Source organism: Cyprinus carpio, chromosome A11 (assembly GCF_018340385.1).
Source record: "Cyprinus carpio isolate SPL01 chromosome A11, ASM1834038v1, whole genome shotgun sequence".
NCBI lineage: Eukaryota > Metazoa > Chordata > Actinopteri > Cypriniformes > Cyprinidae > Cyprinus > Cyprinus carpio.
Window position 1 is genome coordinate 21,721,127 of NC_056582.1, and position 15,670 is coordinate 21,736,796.

At 35.9% G+C, this 15,670-nt stretch overlaps 1 protein-coding gene across 2 annotated transcripts; it reads left to right on the forward strand.

The window, feature by feature from the left end:
• Positions 1 to 2,266: 2,266 nt before the first annotated feature.
• Positions 2,267 to 14,927, forward strand: LOC109083973 (major facilitator superfamily domain-containing protein 4A-like). 2 transcript variants are annotated; one of them, XM_042766779.1, is made up of 11 exons: positions 2,267 to 2,467; positions 3,914 to 4,063; positions 6,045 to 6,243; positions 9,031 to 9,267; positions 10,027 to 10,192; positions 10,351 to 10,466; positions 10,567 to 10,740; positions 11,477 to 11,624; positions 12,794 to 12,864; positions 12,983 to 13,103; positions 13,384 to 14,927. In XM_042766779.1, exons 1-11 carry the CDS (start codon positions 2,382 to 2,384, stop codon positions 13,497 to 13,499), a joined length of 1,584 nt encoding a protein of 527 aa, XP_042622713.1. In that variant the 5' UTR covers positions 2,267 to 2,381; the 3' UTR covers positions 13,500 to 14,927. The 2 variants fall into 2 exon arrangements, with proteins under 2 accessions (XP_042622713.1, XP_042622712.1); XM_042766778.1 differs by lacking the exon at positions 2,267 to 2,467 and having other exon boundaries at positions 3,726 to 4,063.
• The last annotated feature ends 743 nt before the right edge of the window (positions 14,928 to 15,670 follow it).

Consider the following 15,670-nt stretch of genomic DNA (forward strand, 5'->3'; position numbering starts at 1 on the left):
ATCTTTACCGCAGCATTCCCGTGTGTTTACCGTTTTGAGTGGGGGACATCCAATATATGCTGTTTGGCATCTACTTCATTTCTATCCCGTGGATACTGACGTCAGCTCTGCTTTCTGGTGTGGCAAACGGCTGCGTTATTTGGTATGTGTGTTTATATTTCCGATTGCTGTTCATAAACTATAACTAGTTTACTAATCGTCTTCTTATCTGTTAGGGGCTAAGACTGTGCGTGCTGCATTTCCCTACTACATATAGAAGCACGCTGCTGTTTTGTTCCTGCTGGATTTGCTTTCGTTTCTTTTCTGTATATTTTTGTTGTGTGTTTTCATCATTTTGTCCTGGGTGATTTAGCGCGGCCCGATTTTGGAGTTGTTGGTTAAAACCCTGCTCCTACTGTGACTGTATTTTAAAAGATCTTTTCCTCGTACGTTGGGAAATAACGAGTTCAAGGGCCGCGCTCATTCAGATATTTATTTCTTCATTTTTTTTCCCTTTGTGGTGTGTGTTTCTCATTTTGGACCGGTTCAGAATGCTGAGATTTTCTCTTGGTACATTGTTGTCTTTAAATTTATTTTCCTTTTCCTTTTGTGGTATTATCTAGCTGTTTAAGCTAGAATTTATTTCTTTTCTTTATGTTGGAAGGGTTTCTTTTGCTTCCCTGCATTTAATAAGTTTTTATTGATTAATTTCTATTGATTTGATTTATTCTGTTTTGTATTACAATTACAGGAGCTGTGTGTCCGACGGCAGTGAGGCTTTCCTTCACCGTGTGCTGTGTTATGCTGTGTGAGCACCACTGATAAAATCACGGGTATTGGAGTGAGTGTGTGTGTGTGTGTGTGTGCACTTAGTGTGATTCTCCTCTTTTGCTCCCTCTCTTAGCCCATTTGATGCCAATAGGCTACAGCTCCGAAGTAAATGTGAATCCTTATTGTGGATTGTGATTTCCAGCTTAGTAATTGGCTGGGTGACTATTATTCCTGCATTTTAAACTTTTGTACTAATAAACAAACTCTATTTTGCTACCCACGTCTCTTGCTCATTTTATTCAGTGGAATGAACCTGGGTTCCTTATAACATTTTAAGTGAACTGTGATTCCCTGGTATAGTCCCAGGGTGGCGTAGTCTATTGTATATCTCTTGAGTGTTGAATATTGCTGCAAAAAGACCACTTTGCCACAATAAGAAGAAGAAGAACTTGAAATAGGATTCGGTCTTGGCAACATACCGTCTCCTCGACAGCCAGATAAACCTGTGTGCAAATCAGTGTGTGTTTCATTGTTAGCAACAAAAGTCTTGTGTAAAAACTAGTCGGACCTGTCAGATGCACTCGGGCCGGGGTACAGTGAACATGAAAATATCTATAAAACAAAAACATTCCAAATATGCCTGTGCATGTCGCCCCAGGCAACAGTGCGTGGTTTCTCACCCTCTTGGGTATGCTGGCTTTGTTGACGAATTATGTGTAGGAGGAACAAACTACTAGAAAGCACACCTGTTGCACGGATCTGTTTCTTCTTGTTTGGATGATTGAATCTTTTTAGCGAATCATTTCGATTTCGTGTACCGGTTCCTTTGAATCATAAAGCGAGTGTTATTCGATAATGTTATTGTTATTATTATTATTATTATTATTTGTCCAGGATTGGTAACACATGTGGTACTGATCTCTATGGAACACCGTTTCCGCCACTGAATTAAAAAATTAAAATGCAGCTGTGACTATTTTTTTCTCTGACAATTCTGACTTTTTTTCTCGCAATTGCGAGTTTATATCTCGTAATTCTGTTTTTTTTTCTCAGAATTGCGAGATGATATCTCATAATTCTGACTTTTTTCTCAGAAAAACTCTAAATTTTTACCTCTCACTCTCAGAATTGCGAGTTAATATCTCGCAAAGCAATTCTGCTGGGGGTGGGGGGGTATGGGAGACAGAATTTGACGTTATAACTCGCAATTGCGAGTTTATTTCACAATTCTATGAAAAAAAAGGTGAGAATTGTAAGATAAAAAGTAGCATTAACCTTTTTATATACGTTTAAATTTATGTGTAATGGGAGGCTGTACAATATTATAATTTCCTAATGATTTTCTTTGACTTTCCAAAACACACACACACACACACACACAGAGAGAGAGAGAGAGAGAGAGAGAGAGAGAGAGAGAGAGATAAAACATCACTTGACTAAAATATTTTACCAGCGCTTCTCCACAAATGGGGCGGTTTAGATTAAATCGTTCAAAAGAACCGATTTGAATGAACGACTCGTTTGCGAATCGGACCACTCTGATCACTCGACTCTCACTTTAGACAAGTCTCTTATCGTGCCTATGATGAATTCCACTGCGTAAATGAAACTGCTCAGAAACTTTCTCCAGCATGAAGCAGCTGCTTAATGAACGGATCTGCGCTTTATTTCGCAGTAACTGGCAGCATACTCTCACATACTGGAGTGTGTTTTTTAGTTGAAGCATGGGAATGTGACTGCCCTCGTCTCGAACAATGGTCTTAATGTCTTGAATGGCGCTATTTGATATTAATACACTTCACAAAGTAAACTTGAAATAGAAATATAAAACAATAAGAAGAAGAAGAACTTGAAATAGGATTCGGTCTTGGCAACATACCGTCTCCTCGACAGCCAGATAAACCTGTGTGCAAATAAGTGTGTGTTTCATTGTTAGCAACAAAAGTCTTGTGTTAAAAACACTAGTCGGACCTGTCAGATGCACTCGGGCCGGGGGTACAGTGAACATGAAAAATTATCTATAAAACAAAAACATTCCAAATATGCCTGTGCATGTCGCCCCAGGCAACAGTGCGTGGTTTCTCACCCTCTTGGGTATGCTGGCTTTGTTGACGAATTATGTAGGAGGAACAAACTACTAGAAAGCACACCTGTTGCACGGATCTGTTTCTTCTTGTTTGGATGATTGAATCTTTTTAGCGAATCATTTCGATTTCGTGTACCGGTTCCTTTGAATCATAAAGCGACTGTTATTCGATAATGTTATTATTATTATTATTATTATTATTATTATTATTATTATTATTATTTGTCCAGGATTGGTAACACATGTGGTACTGATCTCTATGGAACACCGTTTCCGCCACTGAATTAAAAAATTAAAATGCAGTTGTGACTATTTTTTTTTCTCACAATTCTGACTTTTTTTCTCGCAATTGCGAGTTCATAGCTCGTAATTCTGATTTTTTTTTCTCAGAATTGCGAGATGATATCTCATAATTCTGACTTTTTTCTCAGAAGCTCTCGAAATTGTTACTTTTTTCTCTCAGAATTGCGAGTTAATATCTCGCAAAGCAATTCTGCTGGGGGGGGGGGGGGGGGTATGTGAGACAGAATTTGACGTTATAACTCGCAATTGCGAGTTTATTTCACAATTCTATGAAAAAAAGGTGAGAATTGTAAGATAAAAAGTAGCATTAACCTTTTTATATACGTTTAAATTTATGTGTAATGGGAGGCTGTACAATATTATAATTTCCTAATGATTTTCTTTGACTTTCCAAAACACACACACACACACACACACAGAGAGAGAGAGAGAGAGAGAGAGAGAGAGAGAGAGAGAGAGAGAGAGAGAGAGAGACAAAAAAAACATCACTTGACTAAAATATTTTACCAGCGCTTCTCCACAAATGGGGCGGTTTAGATCGAATCGTTCAAAAGAACCGATTTGAATGAACGACTCGTTTGCGAATCGGACCACTCTGATCACTTGACTCTCACTTTAGACAAGTCTCTTATCGTGCCTATGATGAGTTCCACTGCGTAAATGAAACTGCTCAGAAACTTTCTCCAGCATGAAGCAGCTGCTTAATGAACGGATCTGCGCTTTATTTCGCAGTAACTGGCAGCATACTCTCACATACTGGAGTGTGTTTTTTAGTTTTGGACTCTGTGTCGCTTTCCTGGGTCCGACCATCCTGGACCTGAGATGTCAGACTCAGTCTACGCTACAGGAGATCACTCTGGTCTTCTTCTCCCAACAGTTTTTCCTCTTTATTGGAAGCACCATTGGAGGATTCTTCAGTAAAACGTAAGTGTTTTGGAGAGATATACTGCAATTTATGTATTAATACATTTATATTTTATTCGTTTATTCTTGAGTGGGTGACGTTATGTCAAACTGTTTCAGTAGTAGCCTATGACACGTTGAAATTAATTTTAAATTTAAAATATCCCAGTTAATATACCCGATCTTAATTATTAGACACATGCAGCTATTAAGATCTCATGTTAATGTAATATATAGGCTATTGATACTTTTAAAAATTCTAAATCATTTTAAATCAGAAAAAAAGATATCTATCTATCTGTCTGTCTGTCTGTCTATCTATCTATCTATCTATCTATCTATCTATCTATCTATCTGTCTGTCTGTCTATCTATCTGTCTATCTGTCTGTCTGTCTGTCATTTTATAGTTCTGTCTAGTAATTTATTTATTTATGTAGCCCTATGCTGATAATAATTACTGATATACTGATAACCATTTTTGTTAATTAATGTATAATAGAAAAGATGGGCAACTGTTTACTTTTGTATCCTGGCATAGAAAAAAAAAAACTGCTTATAATCTGCCTCCAATATTGGCTATTCAGACCAATGTTGATAATGTAAATATTGTGTATCTTTCTACTGTTAATCACTTCTCTTTCTTCACAATATAAAATATTGCATGTTTTAAAATGAACAATTTATGTTTTACTTTCCCTAGACTTATTCAATCCATTTTTTGCCTTTAAAATCTATTAAACTGCAAGTTTGTGTCGTGATGACAGAAGTTTTGTTTTTGTTTTCCCCCTCCCAGTAATGTATCTTATACTTCCTCATGCCATAAAGCATTTTAAGTGTGTCCTGCGTGAGTTTTTGGCAGCCTTGAATCATCGTAACCCATATCATTATCTGATTTCTTAGGACTGATCGGTTTCTAACCCATCCGTGGCCTTTCTCTGGAAAACTCTGTAGTGGTCATGTGCTCATTAAAGTTGTGCTGTCTGGGTTATCTGGGACGGGAGCCATAAAAGCACAAACTGTCTTGCTGTTGTTTTGCCTGACAGATAAAGAAATTAACTTTTGTAAAGTTCATTTTTGTAAGTGGCTTTAAAAAGGTTTGAAACAACATTTGGTTATTTAAAGCGACTTCATATTCAAGGAAGAACTGAGTGATTTTTATGGCTATGAGCAAATATTTCCTCTTTTAGTAAACTGCTGATATTCATATTTAGTTTGTTTCGCCGGTAACCCTTCAGTTCTGAGACTGTACAATGGAAAAGTACTACTGACTGAAAAACAAGTAAAACCATGAGGACTCTAGCAATGGCTTTCTCTTGCTTTAGTCATGTTTTAACCCTGAGGTCTTCTTTAATCGCTTTAATTTGGAAACTTGTGCTCTCAAGGTCACACTAGTCCTTTTGTTTTCCTCATTACAGATAACCATATTACTTTGTTTATCTCTGTGGATGTGGGTATGGTTCACTTGTAAAAAATCTTTATCTCTGTTAAGTGACGTGACATACATACCCATACTCAGAATTCGTGCTCTGCATTTTAACCCATCCAAAGTGCACACACACAGCAGTGAACACACACACAGTAGTGAACAAACACTGTGAACACACACCTCTAACATCAGTCATCCAAACTACTATGGAACACACCAATAATTAATCGAAAATTCCCCCCGCACAAGGGTTTCACCTCAGTCGTGTTTATTAAATAAACTCCCAGAAATAAAATCCCGCCTTAGGCACCATCACGGAGACGCCACACAGAACAACTTTACATGAAAAGACTCACCTGATGCTGTTTCAGGTGGGATCTGTTTGAAACTTTTCCTTATATATAACATACGACTACATATGTTTTACCCTTAATAAGTTTTACCCTTAGAGAAATGCATTGAATTATTGCCAGCTATTTTGAAGGCTCCGAACTAGCTGTCATCTAGAACTATTATTTTAATGTGGTTTTGTTAATGTCTCATTAACAAAACCACATCTCATTTGTTTCTCTTAGGCTTGTGAGTTCTTTGTCAGCGTTGGCTGTGTCCAGCCTCACCATCTCTGTGGTTTTTGCTGTCATCCCATTATGCCATAAGCTGCTCGTGTTGGCCTTTGCCATGGCGGTATCTGGTCTTGCCATGGGCATCATTGACACCATCTCTAACCTACAGCTGGTCAAGATCTACCAGAAAGACTCCACAGTTTTCCTGCAGGTCAGTATCTGGTCAGTAACTTCCAAAAAAAAAGATGTTTGTTTTTTAACAATATAATTGCATTATTATAGGCACAAAGCGTTCGTCTGAAAGGCTGTGGCAGAAATATGCCATTCTGTTGTCATCTACCCAACACTCGAAACCTGTTTGACTTTTTTTTGAAACACAAAAAGAGTTCTTATAAACGAATACTACCGTTCAAAAGAAAGAGGAAAGAAGTTGCATTTATTTGATCGAAAATACTATACAAATTGTAATATTGTCTAACAATCTAAAATAACTGTTTAAAATTTTAATATGTTCTAAATAGAATTTATTCCTGTGATTTAAAACTGAATTTTTAAGCATCATTACTCGTCTTCAGTGCCATATGATCCTTCAGAAATCATTCTAATATGCTGATTTGTTGCTCATAAAACATTTGATTTTATTAGCAATGTTGAAAACAGTTTTTAGAAACTAATGGTTTTTTTTTTAGGATTCTTTGATGAATAGAAAGTAAAAAACAGAAAAAAGAACAGCATTTATTTGAAATAGAAATCTTCTGTAATATTTTAAATGTCTTAACTTACAGTTATTATGTAGTCTTTATATGTATTTTATATATTACCATGTAGTGTTTTATAACACGTGACACAAAACATGACAGGTGTCCCATGCTACACTGTTATTTTTTTTTCTCATTGAATACAGTGTTTCACTCAGAAAAGCTCATTAAGTTATTAAGTAAATCCCATTATATGGCAATTCATGATAACTTTAAACAAGTCAACATTGCTGGTGTTTAGTCCTCTTTTGGGGAGGAGGGAAACCAAGGACCAATTTAGTAGGGACGCTATAGATAAAATATATGTAACCACTGTGGTTGTAATTTCAGCCACGTCTGAAATAGTCCATACCATTTATATTACCTGAGAAGTTAAAGAAATGTGCTAGAAAACTGCGCTTTCAAGGACATGCAGAGTAAGAACACATAAGGGAGCTGTAGTGTCTAAAACATACTCAAACAATTTCAGTTACAGTCAATTAAGCTACAAACTCGACCACTAAATTGTTCCTAGCAATAGTTTTGATCAATCAATTAAATGTCTGTTGTCCGCCGTTATGTCCCCACCAATGCCAAAATCAAACCTACACCCTTAATGGAAACTCACCCAAGGGGTCTTCTCCGAAATTAAATTTTGTAGATTGATTGTAAATGAATGTACAGGTACTGCAGGCGTTAAATTTGGCAGTTTATATTTAAGGAGATGATTGATATGGTAGATTAAATGTAGGTTCATTTGAGCCAATGTCTTTTTTCTCATCTGCATACACACAGAATGCAAAATGTCTTTTAAAACCCAACCTACAAATCTTTAAAAATAAGCTATATTTAGGTTGCTTGATCTACAGGAGAGACATTTACAAAACCAGTTTCAGTGTAATCCGATAGATTTTGCTGTCATTTGAAAAATTGTTAGTGCAAAGAAACATTGTTCCAAGTAAAAAGGAGATACACCCTCAGTATACAAAATGTTCAAAATATGTTCAGTATGTTCAAATGTTTAACAAAAAGAAATATTTAAGCAAACCACACCAGTCTTACAGTCTTAATTAGACTGACAGCACAGTTGAGGCAGTGTGATGTTGCTGTACCAGTTCCAAGGAAGAAGTTATTAATATTTCATAGACAGCTTATTTGCTCTAGCAGAATAGTTTATTTACAATGCTGTGAAACATAGAATTTCTGCTGTTCCATTAGTTCTATTGGAATGCTGTTATACGATCATATCATATCATATCATATGCACAATACTTTCATGAGTTACAGATTTACTGAGTGTAATCATACATATCTCTTTTCACACATGGATTCGGTTGAAAATCATATTAAAACAATATGGCACAAGTGGGCTTGAGTTAATGATTTTACCATGGTTAAAGGTGCAGCTGGGTACAAAGAAAATGGTAAAAATCACTATAGTGCATGTCTTGAGAGGCTTATTCTGTTTAAAAAATTTCAATATGATAATTTCAGGGCTAATATTGTTAACTAAAACAAGTTTTAGTTGATGTTTTAATACTATTTTAGTATTGTTAACTTAAAATGATAATAAATGAAAATTAATAAGAAATAAAAACTAAAACTGAAATATATATATTACACAATATTGAATATGAATAATATTACCATAACACTGGATAATACATCAATGCTTAATAAATAATATAATTTATTATTAATAAAATTTAAAAGGTTTTCTTTTTTATGTATTTTACAATTAACAAAAGCAAAAAAAGAAGCCTCTAACAAAAGCGTGCTCTATTCTTTTCCTATTCTATCTTTTTTTGTTTTCTTTTTATTTATTATATGATTTTAAAAAAACTTGCTACGTGTACTGTGTTAAGCTAACTTAGACTTGTTTATAGCACTTGCATATCATTGCTCTCTTGTTGATTTTTATTGCTTCCATTGTCCTCATTTGTAAGTCGCTTCGGATAAAAGCGTCTGCTAAATGACTAAATGTAGATGTAAAATAATAAACCATTCTTAGTCAATAATATAACTTGTTAGGATAATTAGCATATAGATATTTTATGGTGTCATCTCGGCATTGATAACCTGACATATTAATGTATGTTAGTGATTGTGGGCTTTACACAAAGCTAGCATCGTTTGACAGCTTTAAATAAACATCCAATTTATAAAGTTGCTCTAAAAATTTTGCTTCGTAAGAATCTTTTCTTAGAAGAACATCATTGCTGATTCTCCTTCTCGTCTCGGTTGTCTCTGATCTCTTCTAGGCCCTTCACTTCTTTGTGGGTCTCGGGGCGTTAGTGAGTCCCCTCATCGCTGACCCCTTCCTGTCTGAGACCAGCTGTGTGATTGGGAACAGCAGCACCAATGCTACATCATTAAGGGATCTGAGGAACAAGCTCGCAGGCAGACATGTGCACAACGTGTCCAATGTCCACCTCCACACCGACGGAGAGGTGGTGACCAACGTTTCCTATGCGTTCTGGATCATGGCTGTCATCAATGTAAGATCCATCTGTCTACAGTTTGAGCTTGTATTGAGTTTTAAGAGTGGCACGCCATCAGAACACTACTGTAGCATGATGTTGATGTTGTGTACATTAGTCTGCATATAAATGCTATGTCAGCTCTAATGTTGAAGGAAGGACAGCTGGGAGGGTATTTGAATAAAAGAAATGAATCAAGATTGTCTCCTTGGCAACTGCACTCAATTTAAAAGTTCTATTTACACACTGGCTATAATATAGTGATAGCATAACTGATACACACCTAACACCTGGTCTCTGTATATACTGTATATATATATATATATATATATATATATATATATTATATATATATATATATATATATATATATATATATATATATATATATATATATATATATATATACACACACTACAAAAATTTGGGATCAATATTTATATCTATATATATATATAATATATATATATATATATATATATATATATAAATATTTGAACAGACACAAATGTTTGCATCTGAGTGTTGATGCAAACAATTCCTGAACTGTTGTTCAGAACTGATTCTGATCTGACAGAGATGAATTGGAAGTTTAATTTAGCATTTTTTTTACTGCTGTCTGAGGTTATACAGTTTCCATCAAGTCTTCTTTACAATAGTTTCAAGAATGCTTTTCAAACTGGTTCAACTAATTCATTTCACAAAATCTGTTCAAAAGAATCATTTCTTTACAAATCAACCTGTCTTTATACATGCATGACTCTGTCTTCTCTGTAGCTTCCTGTACCCATCGCGATACTAATCCTCATGTATCGGGAGCGACTGTTCGTGTGTGGCTCAGACCCCAGTCGACGTTTACTAGATGGAGACGTGCTAGCGATGAAAACCTGGGGAACCACAGGTCTGACCGAAGACGCTGGACATCAGAAAGACACTTCTAGAAGTAAGATCCCAAGCACTTCTGCAACACTGACATTGATGAAATAATTAGCATGTGGGATCAGACCACAAACACATTTGGTGTTGAATAACATGCCGTCAGATGTGCATAAAAGCCAGAAAGGATGTTTCTGTAATCTTCTTGCTCTTCTGTCTCTGCAGGCCATGAAGGCTTGTTCGGATGCTGTCTCCTTGGCAACGTGCGCAGCTTTCCGCTGTCTTTCTTTGGGATCCATATCCTCGGGGGTCTGGTGCTCTTCTTTTCTGACGGTATAGTGGTAAGCAGGATTAGCACTTCACAGCCGTTTCAGCTCTGTTATTTAAGAGTATTAGCGTAATTAATTGAACTCATGTATTATTTAATCTCACACACCTCAGGGCTCATACACAGGCTTTGTGTACACCTATGCAGTGGCGCCCCCTATGAATCTAGCTCACAAGACCGCCGGATACTTGACGTGCGTCTTCTGGGCAGCGATCATTGCAGGCCGACTGTCAGCCATACCTCTGTCCTACAGATTTAAACCTGTCCGGTTGCTCATCGTTAGTCAGGTACGATTCTTCGATTTTATGGAAATTATAAAAAAAAAAGAGAGAGAGAGAGAGAGAGAGAGAAATGTTGTTGCTGATTCAGAAGTGTATGCAAATATAATTTTGTTTTCTCAAAAATACAGTAAAAACAATAATATTGTGAAATATTAGTACAATTTTAAAGAATTAAATACATCTTAAAATGAATTTTCAGCATCATTACTCCAGTCTTCAGTGTCACATGATCCTTCAGAAATCATTCTATTTTAATTGGCTGCTCAGCTATTAATTGTGCTCAGTTATTATATATATATATATATATATATATATATATATATATATATATATATATATATATATATATAATATATATATATAATATATACTTATATATTATATACAGGGGAATGTCAGTCCATTACAAATGCTCTCTCGAGTCAGGTGAACTATAAATGTGGTTTGCACCAAAAAAGGTGCGTCACCCACAATGCACCAAGGAAAACTTTGGACAGGAACGAACATCCTTGTTCTGCATCCAGCTGCGCTGTCCATTTGCCAGTCAGGACTTCTGTGTATCTGGTGTGACTAAGGCTCCTTTCTCATTTCACGCTTTTATTTACACCAAACATTTATGACATCAGGCCTCTTAATTTCCATTTGTTGTGCAGATAAAGCAGGGGTGTTCACCTCAAATAACAAAGGCTTCGTCGCCGGTGCGTGTCCAAATGCAAATCCTCTACTTTCTGTTCTCTTGTAGGTGGGTGTGATAGTCACACTACTTCTGCTGCTAATCTTCTCCAGCAGTAGTGTGTTCCTCTTCATCGGCACCTGCTGTCTTGGCCTATTTATAAGCAGTATCTTCCCCTGCATGCTAGCATTCACTGAAGACATCCTGGAGTACAAAGGTATTGCGACAGATGGACCGCAGCTGTCTCCGGCATCGTTAAATCGCCTTTTTGTCTACTGCTTTCATTGATTTGACAGTAGCCGCTGGTGGTTTCGCAGTTCAGTATTATTCAAGGTTTACTGCTGAGCCGAAGGCAACAGAACCAGTCCCGTTTAATTCTTTACGCTGTTGGCCTTTGACTTTTGGAAGGTTTGGCCTGACAGCTCTTGTGGCTTTTTAAATGCAGCGGTCAAACCCTTTGGGAGAAAGTATTTCCAAATCAATGGCTAATTACTGAGCGCCCTCTGTATGCCGCAGATATGGGGGTTGGTTAGGGTAGAGTGATTAAAAAATGTCATTATCTATCAAAATAACCCTGTCATTAGAGTCCCTACAGGTCTAGATGGGAATTTAATTGATATCCAATTTAACTGTTCCAGATATTGAAATGCATATGAATCCTAGACCAGTTGAAGAAAAATTAATGGGAGAAATCCCATCGCTTTGATCGAGAAATCGACAGTGTGTTAAATGAACCTTGCAAAAATGCAATTTGATAATTGCAATAAGCCATATTGCAAAGGTTGTGATTTATTAAATAAATATGTGACCCTGGACCACAAAACCAGTCTTAAGTCGCTGGAGTATATTTGTTGCAATAGCCAAAAATACATTGTACGGGTCAAAATTATTGATTTTTCTTTTATGCCAAAAATCTTTAGGATATTAAGTAAAGATCATGTTCCATGAAGATATTTTGTAAATTTCCTACTGTAAATATATTAAAACTTAATTATTATAATTTGAGATAATATGTGACCCTGGACCACAAAACCAGTCATAAGGGTCAGTTTTTTCGAGATTGAAGCTCCACAAATAAGCTCCATTAATGTATGGTTTGTTAGGAGCGGACCATATTTGGCCGAGATACAACTATTTGAAAATCTGAAATCTGAGGGTGCAAAAAAATCTAAATATTGAGAAATATGCATTCAATATATGCATGCTCACATTGATTACAATGTCATTAGGGTTTTTGTTTTTTTTCTCTCCTTTAATTTGCTGGCATGGGGGTTGGGGGATTGTTCTCTAAAACGTGAAAATCTTAAAATAAAATATATATATAAAAATTAAATAAATTAAAAAAATAGAAAGAAAGAACTGAGTTGTGTTGTGTTGGCTCTTTAGGTTGTGCCACCACAGTCATGGTGACCAGTGCAGGGATGGGTGAGATGTTACTCCAGGTGCTCGTGGGTTTGGTAAGTCTTGCTCTTGGGGATTAAACACATGGTTCTGTGTTGCTAGTGTGGTTTTGGTCTACCAGTTGAGCTAAAACTGTTCTTGTAACTGCTGATTTGAGTCCCTTTCCTCCCTCAGGTGATGCACAATCAAGGTAGCTTCAGTTTCCTGTTGTGTGGAATGATCTTCGGCTGCCTGGGATTCGCCGCCTTCATTTTGCTGTTCTTCGCCCAGCAACGTCACAAAAACTTCATGGAAGGTGCGTCGACTCTCTCAATTTACATTGTTAAAGCTGACTTTTTCTAATGCATTCGGTGGATGTTTTTATTCATAACTTACACTGAGCTCAAACTATACCTTTGTGTATTCATTGGGAATCAAACCTCTGATCTCGGCATCGTGAGTGCCAGGCTCTACCAGCTGAATAAAACTAGCCTTGTCATTTAGCTAGAACTAACAAAATTTGGCTTCTCAAATAACACTTCTTACCATTCATTTGTGAGATGCATGACTTTCTAACATCTAGGATTTTTATACAGCTTTACCTGGTGACTCTCCTACTGAAAGACTTGAAGAAAACGGGATCAAGACCTGTTCTGCTGGCGTGCTGAACTCATGGGACACGTCAGAGCAGAAAGCATCCATCGATCCATAACAATGGAGAATATGGATGAAAATATGACAGGAGCAAAGGGACAATGGTGTCGTTGACTCAGGGGCATCAAAAATGTCATGAAGTGTTAAAAGTTTATTTTTGTATTAAAATATTTTTGATGAATGAAATGATCTTGTGCACAAATGTCACAATTTAACAATTTTCAATGGCTGCAATGGTATGTGCAATACAATAAGTTTTAAAGAAAAGTTGTTTTTTATTGGATGGTTTTTACTTTTAAAAGATGGTGTTTATTTTTAGAAACACACTGACCAATCAGCATTGGAGTATCAGTGGTTTTTACTGGACCAAAATAACAACAAGAAAATGGTATTTATTATTTTTTTGAATATGCAAAAGTCCTGCAGTGTTTTCTTTGAATCCATCTCTAAGCATCTGAATTGGACTGGGCTCATGCATTGTGTTGCTTTTGTTCTTCGCAGACTCATTCAAACCCTACTGGGATGGTTATCAGTCTTATTCACAAATCAGTAGCCATTTAATTCTCTGCCAAAGTCGATGTGCTCATAACAGATTTGTGGTGGAGAGATTAAGGTCAGAAAAGGACATCCTACCGTTTTCCTGGAAAAGTTTCCTTGTATTGTGTTGTATGGCTTCAGGTCTGACGGTTCCTCTAAAGCCAGTGACCTCGGCGTTCAGGTGGGCGATCCTGATTGTTAGAGGTCGCTGTGTCAGCTTATTTCTGTTGGCTTGGGTAAAATTTTATTTGTTTTTCTGGTTTACGCAGGTGTCAGACATGCTAACGTTAACACAATTGCTGCATAAATGAGGTCAGCTTTCTGTATTTGATGAAGACACACAAGCCAAATGAGTTACTGTTTTTCTTTTTTTATATAGAAATCTTCCTTCCCTTCCAACATCCACAGATTAGTACAACAGGTATGCCAATGAACAGATTTGTAAACATTTGAACTGCATGAGACAATCTGAAAATACATTTGCACAAAAATATTTCTAACATTTGGTGTCAATATTGTACCATAACAGTAGAATTGATCACACTTTTGATTATCATCATCCCTTTTTCCACAAAAAAAAATAAAAAAATTTACTCACAAAAACAAAATATAGTTCTAAATGCAGTGCAGTCATGTCAACATTTAGAGGATGAGAAAATCTTATGTGTCTTAAAAGTTTAATAGTGGCACTTTCCAAGAATAGGGTACAAAACAGCAATCTATTAACTTCCGAAGCATATTTAAGATACTAAAGATATTAATAAAGATATTATGATACATAAAATGTTAATTTTCTATTGTATATGGAGTTCCTGAAGAAAAAAAAAACAAATCTGTTATAAGGTCTGAATATGGGTTAAAAGCCTGATTTGTCATTATTGTTGTGTGATTTCTTGCAATAAAATTCAAATAAAAATACACCATAATGGGCAACAGGGTCGCAAGTAATAAATGTTTTACTCAGCAGGGGATAGTTTTCCAAACGTTGTTGTAAACATTTCATATATATATATATGTATGTATATAAAAGAATGTGCTATTTTTGGAATGGTTAACAGTACAATGTGTACAAATTTACAAAATAGAATGACTATATAATTGCATTTTCTGTTAGTTAATAGAAAGCTCACATGATGTCAATTTCTGGGTTTGACAATTTTAGGGAAACTTACTATTTTTGGGGAGAAACTATGGTATAAGCAGGTTGCAGGCAAAAGCGGAACAGCTAAATACAATGTGGATAAAATATATTATCTAATATATCTAAAATATATTAATTGAATATCAATTACTTTTCATGTTAGAAAATATTTAAAAATTTTTAATAGTTCTCACTAAAGACTGATTTGTATGGAAGCCTGTTTCTGCCACTGAATAAAGAATTTAAAAAAAAGGTAATTGCGACTTTCTCACAATTCAGACTTTTTTCGTAATTGCGAGTTTACATATCGCAATTCCGACTTCTCAGAACTGCGAGATACAAACTCAAAATCATGATTTTTTTTCTTCTCAGAATCGCATGAAATAAACTCGCAAATACAGGTTGTAGTCAGAATTGTGGGATGTAAACTGTATTAAAGTCGGAATTGAGAGATATAAGCTGTCTAACTCACAATTGCCTTTTTTTCTAGTTTTTATCTCGCAATTATGACTTTTTCCCCTTTAGAATAATGAGTTTTAATCTCACAATCC